This window comes from Asterias amurensis, chromosome 1 (assembly GCF_032118995.1).
Source record: "Asterias amurensis chromosome 1, ASM3211899v1".
In the NCBI taxonomy this organism is placed as follows: domain Eukaryota; kingdom Metazoa; phylum Echinodermata; class Asteroidea; order Forcipulatida; family Asteriidae; genus Asterias; species Asterias amurensis.
Window position 1 is genome coordinate 17,124,212 of NC_092648.1, and position 13,677 is coordinate 17,137,888.

At 39.1% G+C, this 13,677-nt stretch overlaps 3 protein-coding genes across 4 annotated transcripts in view; all 3 read left to right on the plus strand.

The window, feature by feature from the left end:
* LOC139947949 (uncharacterized) overlaps window positions 1-5,301 on the plus strand; it is a 123,251-nt gene extending 117,950 nt beyond the window's left edge. For both annotated transcript variants that reach the window (XM_071945843.1, XM_071945834.1), the window contains exons 17-19: window positions 1,669-1,875; window positions 2,340-2,448; window positions 2,893-5,301. In XM_071945843.1, coding sequence (XP_071801944.1) covers window positions 1,669-1,875; window positions 2,340-2,448; window positions 2,893-3,181 — 605 coding nt within the window. In that variant the 3' untranslated portion in view covers window positions 3,182-5,301. The remainder of the gene's footprint in view (window positions 1-1,668; window positions 1,876-2,339; window positions 2,449-2,892) is intronic.
* A 1,986-nt stretch (window positions 5,302-7,287) lies between these two features.
* On the plus strand, window positions 7,288-8,424 carry LOC139944542 (thyrotropin-releasing hormone receptor-like). Its single transcript, XM_071941590.1, has one exon. It carries the CDS (start codon window positions 7,288-7,290, stop codon window positions 8,422-8,424), a length of 1,137 nt encoding a protein of 378 aa, XP_071797691.1.
* Window positions 8,425-11,371: 2,947 nt separating this feature from the next.
* On the plus strand, window positions 11,372-13,393 carry LOC139947975 (neuromedin-U receptor 1-like). Its single transcript, XM_071945891.1, has one exon. It carries the CDS (start codon window positions 11,551-11,553, stop codon window positions 12,592-12,594), a length of 1,044 nt encoding a protein of 347 aa, XP_071801992.1. The 5' UTR covers window positions 11,372-11,550; the 3' UTR covers window positions 12,595-13,393.
* The last annotated feature ends 284 nt before the right edge of the window (window positions 13,394-13,677 follow it).

The window sequence follows — 13,677 nt, forward strand, 5'->3', positions numbered from 1 at the left end:
TGTTTTTTTCTAACCAGGAATGTTATCACAGTGTTTTACAACAATGTCCTTCAAATTAACAGCAAATCAAGACCCTCTTACATTGATTAAAAATGCATGTAGCATTCTCCTGTGGGTGTTATGTTTACTGGAAAGATGTAATAACACTTAATACAAGATTCTGCTGGTATGACATTCATAAAATCAATGAGCTATGCAGCTCTTATGTACAATGTTATGTAAGATGTTTTGCTTCATTGTGTTTGATTAAATAGAAGTTTGTTTGTCAAAAACTTGTTTTTAATAATGAAATATATCATGGAATCAAAAATATACCAACTTTTAAGATTCAGATCCTTCATAGATAAACGCTAGTGAACCAAATAGTTGTTGCTTTATCTACATTAAAATAAATCAACAGTCTTCTCAAGGGATAACCGGACTCGCAACTCAATAAACTTTAACCCATACAAAAGGTGACAGCTAGGATAATCACCAAAACACGCTTATGGAAACCCATTCCATCGGTCGTACATCAGATGCATTGGCTACCAGTAAAATCCCAGATAACTTTCAAAATATTTGTTTTGATCTACGAAATAATGCACACATGAAATGGCCCACGGTTACCTCCAAGAATTAATCAGTAAACATCATCCATCAAGGACTCTTCGGGTTCGCTCCAGCAATAAAGACCTTCTCACTTCGCATTCAATAATATAATATAATATCGAAGTCCTATATAGTGGACGTAGCTACCAAACAAGGTACTCAAGACGCTTAGTATATATACAAACTTCAATTGTCACCAAATCAAAATGGTCAACGTGCCTTCCAATTTACTGCACCTGAACTATGGAACAATCTTCCACACCACATTAAAAATTGCCCAATCCTGGAACAGTTTAAATTGAAACTTCAAACTCACCTGTTTACTCACCCAAGTGCGTTGAGACTTTATTGTATTATTTGCTTTATAATAAATTAAAGACAGTGGACACTATTGGTGATTGACAAAGACCAGTCTTCTCACATTGTGTATCTCAACAAATGCATAAAATAAGCAACCTGTGAAAATTTAAGCCCAAGTGGTCTTCGAAGTTGCGAGATATTAATGAAAGAAAAAACACCCTTGTCACACGAAGATGTGTGCATTTAGATGGTTGATTTTGAGACCTCAAGTTCTAAATCTGAGGTCTCGAAATCAAATTCGGGAAAAATTACTCATTTCTCAAAAACTATGGCACTTCAGAGGGAGCCACTTCTCACAATGTTTTATACCATCAATCTCTCCACATTACTCGTTACCAAGTAAGGTTTTATGCTAATAATTATTTTGAGTAATTACCAAGTGTCCACTGCCTTGAATAGGAGGAAATTTGCATCAGGTATAAAGATCATTAATGTTGGTTTTACACTGATGTATGTTAGCACTGTAAACTCAGTAGCCTACTTACCCAAGATATGTGAACAAAGGTTGAAAGACATTGCTCTAGAATGGCAGAGGTTGTGTTAGAGTGTACAAGTATATGGGTAAACCCAATATTTATGTATAAAAAGACTGTTTATTATTATCATTATTATCAGCAGGGATAGTTGCTTATTTAACAGGGGAAAAAGTGGCCATGGAATTAACTTAAAAGATATATTCCTTTAATTGTTTGTTCTCCTTCTTTTTGTTTCGGGCAGATAGCAAATTACTCAATGGCAGTGTGTACTACGAAGTAGAGATGTTTGCCTTGAGTGAAAGCCAGTCCCAGCTCCTTCTCGATAGTTACGTCAGCTTTGTCAAGAAGACCAAAACTATCCAAGTCCTTGGTACAGAATTCCATATCAGCAGTGAATGCTTCAGTAACTGTATACATGGCAAATCCACTCAGCAAACTGGAGCTGCAGGTATGTTGGTGTCCTCATTTTGCTTCATTTAACCTTGTCTTCTGTAACTTTTGGTTCAAGTACCAATTTTAGATTGATATAATACAATGGAAATTCATTATAGAGTAATACAGCAAGCTCAAGAGGGTGGTATTTACATTTTTAATAAATGTAAGGGTTTATATAATAATTTAAAATAATAACAGACCTTTATATTAAATTAATAATGATAAATTAGACAAAGCTAGGTTTAACTGGAACAATGAGATCAAATATTCATCAATATTTGGTGGGTTTTATTTAATTTGTTAGCAGACTTATTAACTTGCCATCATTGTGGCCTGCAGTCGGCTGGTCATGGCTACATTTAAACCTTTCCAACTCTAAAACGAAAAGAAATAAATGAATAGTTATATTTCTACAGTTAAAATTTTGAACTTAAAAAAATAAATTGAAGGTATCACCATTTTCCTTTCTGTTCAAAGGTACTAGGCCAGTTGTAGCTGTTGCTATTGTTATTGTGGTGGTAGTAACTATTGCAGTTGTCTCGCTTGTGCTGTACATCGTTATCCATCGCCGGCATGGGATACTTTCGTAAGTTTGCAGATTGAGAATTGTTGTCAAATGTCCCCAACTCATTATACATTATTGGGGATTTTTTGAGAGAATACCACAGGACTAAAGATTGTTTTGTAATGCAAATGCCTTATTATGTAATAACAATGAATATCAGTATTTATGTTGTCATTGTAGCAGACTGCAGGACTTGCAATCGGAAGGTTGTGGCTTCGAATCCCAAGCTGACTGATGATTTCACAATGAGTAGAAGGAGTATTGAAGTCTTAATTACTGGATCACAACTTCTTGATTTGTGCAATTCATAATCATAGACGATAAACCAATGTTGGTATGAAAGAGATTGGATGTTTCCAGCTTGGTGTTTACATCCCTTGTGGGAGTTTGCCGAGTTCCCTTTATGGAAGATCATCTAAACAAACCAACCAACAAACAAACAATTTGTTATTGTTTTTTTCACAGTTTGATCAAAAATGGAGGGAAAGCAAACGGCATGGAGGGTGAGTTTCGTGTGACCCATAAATGCACCATTAACGATCTGGATGTGTTGGGTGACACTTCATTCACAAATGGAGCAGGAAGTTTTGGAAATCCTGTTTACTACCTGGAACCTCCTCCGGTCCCCAAGCCACAGCCTGGTCCAGTGGTCATTGAATGCTCGTCAGAGACAACAGATGCGGATGTGACGGGGGATAGCTCATCCCAGGCTAATGGGGGGACAGAGGAAAAGGCGGATAGTGTACAGTCTTGAGAACAGGTGTGTCACTCAGATAAAAGGCCCAATTTCACAGAGCTGCTTAACGATAAGAAAATTGTTGTGCTTACTAGAGCATAAAAATTACCAAGGTATAAATGTACTCCACAGGTTAGCAAGAAAGTTAGGCGGCCATCTTGCATGTTCACCACAAATTTATATTGTTACATTATTTTAAGGTTAGCGTGCGCTAAGAAAGGGAAATCGGCGAGTAAGCACAAAATCGCCCGTTGAGCAGCTCCATGCAATTGAGCCCTGATTCTCCATATATACAAACATGAAACAGTTACTTTTCAAACAGCTTCCAGATTTTCTTAGTACTGAGTTGAGGTCACAACCTTTTTTTAAAGAGAGGTGTTATTTTTTACAAGTTAACAGAAAACATTCCAAAATGACCATGTGTATTCTTATACCTTTTTATAGACATAGATTTCTAGTATGTACAGATTATTACTGTGTGATTTTGAGCTATTGACCTTTTAAGCATAAGGTGAGTTTAAGTTTTTGGAACTTCACTTTTTTTCTGGAAGGTGATTCTTCAGAGATCCGGTTATCTTGTAACCAGCCTGTGTTAACACTATTGTAACACTGTGTAATAACTCAACACAATTGTTAGCAATAAAACTTACTTGATGGTAACGATCAATGGAGAGCTGTTGAGAGTATAAAACATTATGAGAAACAGCTCCCTCTGAAGTAACATAGTTTTTGAGAAGAAGTAATTTCCCCATTAAACATAAAAAGACTTAAGGCTTGAAGCTCTTTTTAGTACCTGAAGCTCTTTTTTGTAACTGAAAGCATGCCAATTTGTGCAGCAGGGGGATTTTTTGCTTTCATTCTTCTATTGCAACATGATCAATTGAGTCAAAACTTTTACAGATGTGTTTCTTTATGCACATTATGTTAGGACACACCAAGTGAGAATACTGGTCTCAGAAAATTACCAGAACGTGTCCAGTTCCTTTAAATGACACACTATGCAATACGATTTTGGAAGGTTTTTTTTTATTTTATAGATATAGTTATGTAGATTACCAAAAGATTAGATTTGTATACATATATATAACATCTTGCCGTTTTTTCAGGTACAAGGAAAAGTATTTGAAAAAAATATTGTAATTGTTATTGTATTGAACGTTTCAAAGTTTGAAGAAATGTTTCTACAACTCATTTAAAGAAATGTATCTACAACTCATTAAATTATAACTGCACAGTGTCAGTTAAATACACCCTTGAAAAGCAAAAACATGACCACAGTATCAAAGGTTTCAACCAGGATCGTCCTGGAAATAGGGTGCTGAAAACACTGTTTTCACTGAAGTGAATGGCAGATAGGGGTGCACCCAATAAATAGTGAGCAAACAGGGTCGGCCTAATTAATATTTTGTAGCCCTTCAAAATGTTGGATATTAGACATAATATTCAAGAAGCAAGTAAAAGAGGTCTACAGTGTAAAAGGTTTGCCTAATTATGACCTGGGGGTTGTTGATTTCCAACTTGGGGTATTTTGGATGACACAGCCTCTGAAATAATAAGATTAATTCTTTTACTTTGGAAATTTACACAGGTGTCAGGGGTATTTTGGGGGGAGGGTGAATACCTCGACGGCACTGGGACTCCCCATACCAAAATTGAGCACAGGGTAAAAGTTAAGTCAACTAATACTTTGCCCTTTACTGTAAAAAGCTGTGAGACTTCTTACTATTTCTTTCATATTTTTTTTACTATTTAGCATTTTGCACTGTATGCAATGGGAGATTATTTTGTGGGGTTCACCAATAGCGCATGTACGATTGGAGGGCAATGCGACATCGCTTTAGGCGACTTGCAACATAATGACACTGCAATACTGTGTCACCGTGTCTATCGAGTATTAAGTCCACAATCATTTTTAAAAACTGATATTTTTCTATGTAGAGGTCATAGTTGATATGTTAAATTTATATAATATTCTGGCATTTAAAGTTGTCTTTCTGAGATGTATTTGTATTGGCAATTATAAGTGCCTTCTTGAGTCTAAAGATCGTAAATAAAGAGAGGAGCTCTGGTGAAACCTTAACATCTTTTCCGGTGTTGTTGTTTTATGGATACTCAGGTTGAAACATTTTGCTCGCGTTTTCTGAGTTCTATGGGAGCGTATAAGAAAAGTTTTCGTGTATGTACATGATAAGAACGATGTTTTTATTGCGGTGGCAATACGCTTCCGTATAGTTATATACGAGTCAAATGGTTTTCTTTTAAGTCACCTTTATTCATGTCTTGAAATGGAAGGAAATTGTTCTCTCGGTGATTAACAAGGGGCACATAATGTACACTTGAAATTGTTAGCTTATAAATGGATTGCACATGACGTCATTGACCACCGTCTTTCATGTAAAACAATGGAAAGGTGCTCGCGTGTACGCGCTGCACACTTACTATCGTCCAATGACAGGCTTTAATGCGTGCATGATTTATCAAAGATGGCGGCCAATGCGAGGGGTATGTTGAGACCATAATTGTTCAGGTTGAGGTGATTCAGCCTCGAGTTCTGATATTAAGCTCATCAAAACTGCCTCCAAACAGCTCTCCAAAATGTTCATTGAAGTGACGAGTTGCCATGGATCGGACGAGTTGGTCTATAAAAAGCGTCTGTAACGTTTTTTTGTTTTTTTTAATACATATGGTGGGAAAGATACTTTAAAAGTAGAAAACAATGATCCACACAAATTTGCCTCGAAATGCGTAGTTTTCTTTATATTGTGCGAACCATCACGGTCTGCCATTTATGGGGGTCAAAAATCTGACCCCCATAAAATGGTCGACCATGTTAGTCGACGAGGTAAAAGGAAAAGACCGATCCAAGGCTACGTATTCCTTTAACTTATGCCCTCATGAAATTGCAGAAATTACCGGTTCAGAATGGTTGTATTGCAATGTTGTTTTGTGTCATGGTTAGGCTACGTAAATACAAATACTGCCTAGTTAAATTACGCATGTGTTGAACTAATTGGTGGCCATGCTGGTGGGACCGTTCCTCTCTTAATGGAAATGTTCAGGCGCATCTCGTGTGTTTTTACGGCAGATATCTTCTAATCAAAATAATTGTTAGATTTTAAAGTTTTGGCCGGATTTTCGTTAGGTAGGTTTTCCGTCAAGATCTTTCAGTGGTTTTCACAGTAGGACCAAAAGGACGAATTGCAACACAATAAAATGAATACGTGTCAACAAGAAATGTGGAGGCTTGAAATTGAGGCTACTCTTATTTCGATATGTTGAGGACCCGTTAACAGCATTCGATGCAACCACCGACATCGTCGCTGTCCCTATATATTTTGGGACTCATGCATTTACATTTAATTAACTAACATCGTCCACAAATCGTTATTGCGAACATGTGCCGCCGGAGTACTAGAGCAGTTTTACCCCGTTGGTGTTTAGTTAAATTAAATTATCTTTGGAAACTAATAAATGGCTTTCACCGTCTGTGATTGAAACACTGGTGACAGTGGTGTTGTGTGTGTGGGGGGGGGGAGGGGCTTCCACAAATTGCACTAGATACTTTCTTCCCTGGATTATATTAATTTACCTCTTGGGGCCTACATTGAATCCAGATTACACAATATGCGTACAACGAAGTATTTGTTATACTAGTGCTCTTGTGTTTGTGCCAATTTAGGTATAGTATTATTGCTCCTCGTCTAATAAGAGTTCAGACAACTGACATTCGTCTATTAGACTAAACTAGCAATCACTTTCAATCAGTCTTCATTACTTTCTGATAGGTTGTATTCGTAAATACGTCACATATCGCAAATAGAAGGCTACCCTCACATCTAAAAACATCGGGCAATTAATAGTTGCGTGCGTGTCATATAAAATAACCCTTGCGGGAAGTGGTGATGTTGGCGAGATGGTTTAACTGGGAGATACTTATTGGTTGGACCCACACTCACGGTCTAGCCCTGGTGGCTTGCACTTACGTACCGTACAGCACAGCACAGAGGAAAATGCCTTATAAAGGGCTAACTCGCAGTCTTAAATAGTGCCATAGTATATAAAGAGATGTCAGTTTACAACGACACGGTCTTTTGAATATTTGAAAGGAGCACCGAGCGAGTAAGATGGAGGCAACGGAACCTAATACATCATCCTTGAACACGGTTAATGAGTGTAGCGACTTCTCGCCACTCGACCTGACAGATGAGGAAGATGCGGCTATCTTCGTCCTCAATGCTGGCACGGGAAGGATCATGATGATCGTTTTGTATAGCATTCTAGCGGTGGGCATCCCCAGCAACCTTGCGTTCCTGTTCGTTGTCTACCGTGTCCGGTGCATGCAGACCTCGACCAACGTGTACCTGTCCAGCCTGGCCATTTCAGATATCATGTTCCTAGTGGTCAGCATAGTGCAGTACTATTTCTACTTTATTAATCCGGTGAGAAGCCACATTCCCAGTGCGGAGTTGGTCACCTGCGTGGGTGCTTTTATCCCCCAGTACATCACCTACTTCGCCTCGGTCTCTATGGTCACTATGGTCACCTTGGAGAGGTACAAGGCAGTGTGCAAACCACTTGAGAAGATACGGAGGAGCAGAGGGAAGGCGTGGCTCTGGAAACTTGTTATCGGTAGCTGGGCCGTTGCTGTTGGACTGGCTGGTATCTCCATGTTGCGGTACGGTAAACTTATCAGGTATTGCGCCATTTGGCCAGACAGGGCAGAGTACGACGACCTCCCCGTAGTTCTTGGGTACTGCGTACCGGTGAATACATGGGGACTGGTTGCTGGCCATCTTCTGGAAATAGTCGTGTTTATAGTCGGCATGATAACAAACGTTACCATGTATGTGATGATGATCTTTAGCCTCCACACCCGGGTGAAACGAAAACGGGAGCACAGCGTGGTGCCTTCGTCACACACCAAAGAGGCGCTGAACGTACGGAACCAAGTGGCTCTGATGTTGGTCAGCAATGGTGTCGTCTTCTTTCTGTGCCAATTGCCGTATGTTGCATGCTCATGCGCAACACTCATCGAGAATCTAATGGGTGTTCCACGTACGGTCACTTACAAGAAGTTGGTGATTCTAACAACTATCAGCCATGTTTGTCTCTTCCTGAATTCGGCGGTAAATCCGTTCATATATAATGTGTCGAGTCGCCACTACCGGAATGCTTTCGTTCAAGCTTTCTTCGGTTCCTCTGCAAAGGGAAATCATCAGAGAGTTGTCAGAACAGACAAATATAAAGACGCAATGTTATGAGTCGAACCATATAATTATCTAAACTATCTTTTCTTCTCTATTAATACGTCGGCCGCGCCGAGATGTGTAGTGTGCTGCGAAACAGGCATTTGTCACTTAACTTTGTTCTTGGTTTCAACACTGCCATTTATCGCAGGGATAAATCCGATTACTATATTATATCAGATATGATTGCATAGAAAGACTTGCCTCACTTTAATACCCAGGTCGTCATAAGTGACGTCAGACTCATTACTGGTGACCATTTTATGGATTTATAATTTTTTAAGTAAATTTCCCATTATGATCAACTGGTAATTGATGTTGCGGGTGCAATGGTCTTCATTTAATGCTCATGTATAGTTGTGATTTATATGTATTTATAACAAATAGTTAGGCCTATAGATTGTATAGCCTTATGCGTCTGTACATTCAAGGCAGGGTATACTTTTGGTCAGTGCTCAACACGTTGATTATCATAAAAACTTACTTGGTAAAAGAGCACCGGAGAGCTGTCGATATACAAAACATTGCTAGAAACGACCCCTTTGAAGTATGTGTTGTTTTATAGAAAGAGGTAAATTTCACCCAAAAAGTTGATTCGAAAAAGACTTCAGGTCTCTAATAGCACACAATTCTATGCCACCCGGTGTTTTTCTGTCATTATTTTCTTGCAACTTCGATGATCAAATGATCCAAAATGTTCACATGTTTGTTATATTTCGTGCATATTATGTTTGGATACACCATTTGAGGACACTGGTCTTTGACAACTATCAAAAGTATACCCTACTTATATAGGGCCTACTTGAAAATGATAATATTAACACCAGTTGGGCGAAATCCTTAATTGTTTAAAAAGTAACCATAAACGGAGTTCATGTCTTATTCTCTGTTTTGTTGTTGTGATTTGTTAAACTTATTTTCCAGGTGTATTTTTCATGGCTTAACTTTACTATTCAAAGGTGGTTTTTTTTCGCCATTAACCACAGGCTGTTTTTTTTTTTGCTGAGACAGAATCGTGCATAGCATGGTAAATTGGGCTTTCGAATACGCGCAAAAACAGGGTGCGTTCCGCTTTCGCAAGCGTTTTTGCCAACGTTTGCCAACAATGTAAGTGATGGGACGAACTGTGGGCCGCCAACGGTAGCAAACATAAGCTAACTATAAGCCGAGGTGTTGGTGGTTGGTTTCAAAACGGCGGACAATTTAAGCAGATGATTTTCTTGTCACGAAAATAATTATAATAGTGTGTTTCCGGTGGTTGATAACACAGTCAGGTGGAGTTTAAATATCAACTTAATTTGTTCTGGTCATGATGTACGACAGAGAACTAAAATACACCTATGAAACCGGTACAGCAAAAACAACTTAACAAAACATGCGGTGTCGCCATCTTCATTACAGATGTGCCGCTGTCAGATGCAATTGTGTCCGCCATGCAATACTGTCCGCTCCGGACACTTTTGCATATGCAATCGTGTCCAGGGCTATGCAAATACCGTCCGGTGGACATGTACATGTACAGTAAGCGAGCGTGCATGCACTGTACCTACCTACATATATATGCAGCATGAATATTCACGTATTTTATGATTGCAGCGAATACCCAACGGCTGAACATTTCCCATGTCTTTCATGACATGCACTTAGCTTGTAACAAAATGGCGAACGTGTTCCGTCGACCAAGGGCGTTTAATTTACTGCAAGGACGGTTTTGCACGGGGGCGGACACAACTGCATGTGCAAATGTGCCCGGGCGGACACGATTGCATTATGCAGCAGTGTCCGGGCGGACACGATTGAATATGCAAAACCGTCCGGCGGACAGTATTGCATATGCAATAATATCCTCCGGATGGTATTGCATAGAGAACATAATTGCATGCGACACCGCCCTGATTGACTTTACTAAGTGCACAACCAATCGTTCCATGGATCAAAAAACGTTTGCGCTAGTGCGATCTATTTTCATTAAAGACAGTGGACACTTATAGTAGTTGTCAAAGACCAGTCTTCTCACTTGGTGTATCTCAACATATGCATAAAATAACAAACCTGTGAAAATTTGAGCTCAATTGGTCGTCGAGGTTGCGAGATAACTGTGAAAGAAAAAACACCCTTGTCACACGAAGTTGTGTCCTTTCAAATGCTTGCTTTCGAGACCTCAAATTCTAAATTTGAGGTCTCGAAATCAAATTCGTGGAAAATTGCTCCTTTCTCAAATACTACGTCACTTTAGAGGGAGCCGTTTCTCACAATGTTTTATACTATCAACAGCTCCCCTTTACTCGTTACCAAATGAGGTTTTATGCTGATAATTATTTTGAGTAATTACCAATAGTGTCCGCTGCCTTTAAGTGAAAGTCACTATAGGTCGTGTCCAAATTGACAGAGACAGATTTCACCGACATTACACTGTACATGCGCATTCAATATTTGTTGAATAAAATTGCTCGAATATAGATCCTTCTCATTTGAGATTTTTCACAGTAAACGCAAATTTTTTCGCAAAATAGATTAGGAAACTCGTTCATCAACACTCTGAAATAAAACAAATCCATGATTTTTGTTTGTAAACAGCGTGAACGACACGACCAAGTTTTTAAGAACTTGTCTGTCTGCCTTTCATCTATGCTGGCCTTTGCTTTATATTGAATAGTTGTGATAACATTGAGAATTCATTATAATAATTGTACCATTGTGGCCGGATTGTTAACGTAGACAGAGACACGGGGAGAAATCGATACTACTCGTTGTATCTACTTAAAATTTAATTGTTTTTAAAATGCGTTGTTTGCATGGCTGAATACAGCCGTGTATATATTTATGACTAAATTACAACCTTGGTTTTAATGTAGCCTCTTTCAGATTCTCTCGACAAAAAAATCAACCAGCACTTTGTGTAAGATCAAGTTAAATAGACTTTCACCTACTGTATCCATTTTATGCTGGTTGCACTCTTCCTTAAAATAAAACCAGATTTGCATTAAATATTAAAAAGAGCCAACTACGGGAAACCGTTCATACATTGATATTGGATACAAGTGGCTTGTTGACGATGAGCAGCTAAATCTGAGTCTTGACTCCATTGGATTTCTACGCTAAAGTTTCCCGCGGGCATTGATAGTAAATCAAAAAGCTGCAATGGAGTTCGTGGAATCGGTGTGCACCAACTCGACACTGTCCATTTTAAACCTAACGATGGAAGACCAAGCCGACCTGTATATTTTACCAGAAGGCACAACACGGACAATGATGTTCGCCCTGTTTGTCATCATGTGCGTTGGGGTGATCGGCAACATGGCGTTTCTCTTTGTGGTGTTCAGAGTGAATGAGATGCGAACACCCACTAATGTGTACCTGAGTTTCCTTGCACTGTCCGACACAATCTTTCTCGTGATTGGTACTTTCTTTTATTACACGTATTACAGTGAGATGGTAAGAAGCCACCTCTACACCGCATCTAGGGTCGGATGCTTCGGTGCCTTCTTCCCTCAGTACATCACCTACTTTGCCTCTATCGCAATGATAACTCTGGTATCCAAGGATAGATACCACGCCGTGTGCAACCCTCTAGACTATCACAAGAGAGGCAAGAGTAAGTTGGCCTTCCAATGGAGTCTGGTTGGCTTAGTAGCTGCTGTTATCCAAGCAGTTCTACTCATGACTAGATACTGGAACCTGGTCAGGCTTTGTGTCATCTGGCCCACGTCATTAGAGAAATATCTCGATCTACCGAGAATCATTGGTTTCTGTACTCCCACCGGAGAATGGGGAGTTGTCATCGGCCATCTTGTCGAATTCGTGGTCTTTGCGACTGCCATGGTGATAAACAGCATCTTGTACGCAAAAACTATAAGAAGTCTGAGTGCAAGGGTCACTAGGAAGAAACGGCTACCACAAGACGTGAAGGTCCGGAACCAAGTCTCCCGTATGCTGATCACCAATGGAACTGTATTCTTTCTCTGTCAGACTCCCTTCATCGTGATCACTCTCATGTTCCTTGTGGAACACCTTGCTGGTATTGACGCGTCCTATTCTTATAGGAAGCTTGCGTTTCCACTGACAGTCAGCCACGTTTTCGTGTTCCTTAATTCTGCAATAAATCCGGTAATTTACAATATAGCAAGTTCCCATTATCGTAATGCTTTCGGGAAGGCGTTTCGCTTTCGTAGGGAGCTTGGTTAATAATGTTGTTCCTGAACACGGACAAAATATCAACATAACAATGTACTTGTTTTTGTATAATACATAGCTTTATATTCGTGGCACTGGACACTATTGGTAATAACTCAAAATAATTGTTTGCATAAAAACTTACCTGGTAATGAGCAATGCAGAGCTGTTGATAGTATAAAACATTGTGGGAAACGGCTCCCTGTGAAGTAACGTAGTTCTTTTACAAAGAGGTAATTTCTCACTCAAATATTAAAATACTTCAGGCCTGAAGCCCTTTTTCGGCATGTGAAAGCACACAAATTATTGTGCAACAAATGTGTTTTTCTGTCATTATTCTCCTGCAACTTCGATGACCAACTGAGGCCAAATCTTCAAAGATTGGTTATTTTGTGCATATCTTTGGGTACACCAAGTGCGAAGACTGGTCTTTATCAATTACCAAAGGTGTCCTGTGCCTTTTAATCCTCCCGATTTTTGCTTATAAAATTATTGTCACTTTTGTTAGTATTTATCATCTGTTGTAAATTCACTTTAAAGAATATACGTATTAACATACTGTTACATACTGTCCATAACGTAAATTAAAACTCATCTATGTTAGTATAAAACATTGTGTTGTGTCACGGGGTAGGACTAGGATGTGGGAATATTTGTTTTTGTTCAAGCTCACGTTCGATGACTTTTTTTTTTAATTTAAATTTCTGCTGCGATAATAACACTAACAGCCGTTTAAATAACCTGTCCTCACCTGAACCAGTTAAACGATTAGGCAGCAGGTGGAACGTAAGTTAGGTAACGCCCACTAACCCGTTATCACCCACAGGTACTCGTAACCAAATTTTTAGGGGTAAAGAGGCAACTTCCCCTTTGGGCAATGCAACCAATTTGCCATCATCGCGGGACACGGACATTTTCGTAATCTTATCTGTATTATTATGGTCCATGTTATTGCTTAGTCTACATTTGTATATGGCTTCAAGCTGAGGGTTTGATGTGCTGGGGTATCAAAGTTCAGATATAATCTCTACTCAAATTGAGCATAAATAAATATTGGGACCTGTGTTGTTCCAGCTATCATATTACCGCATATTG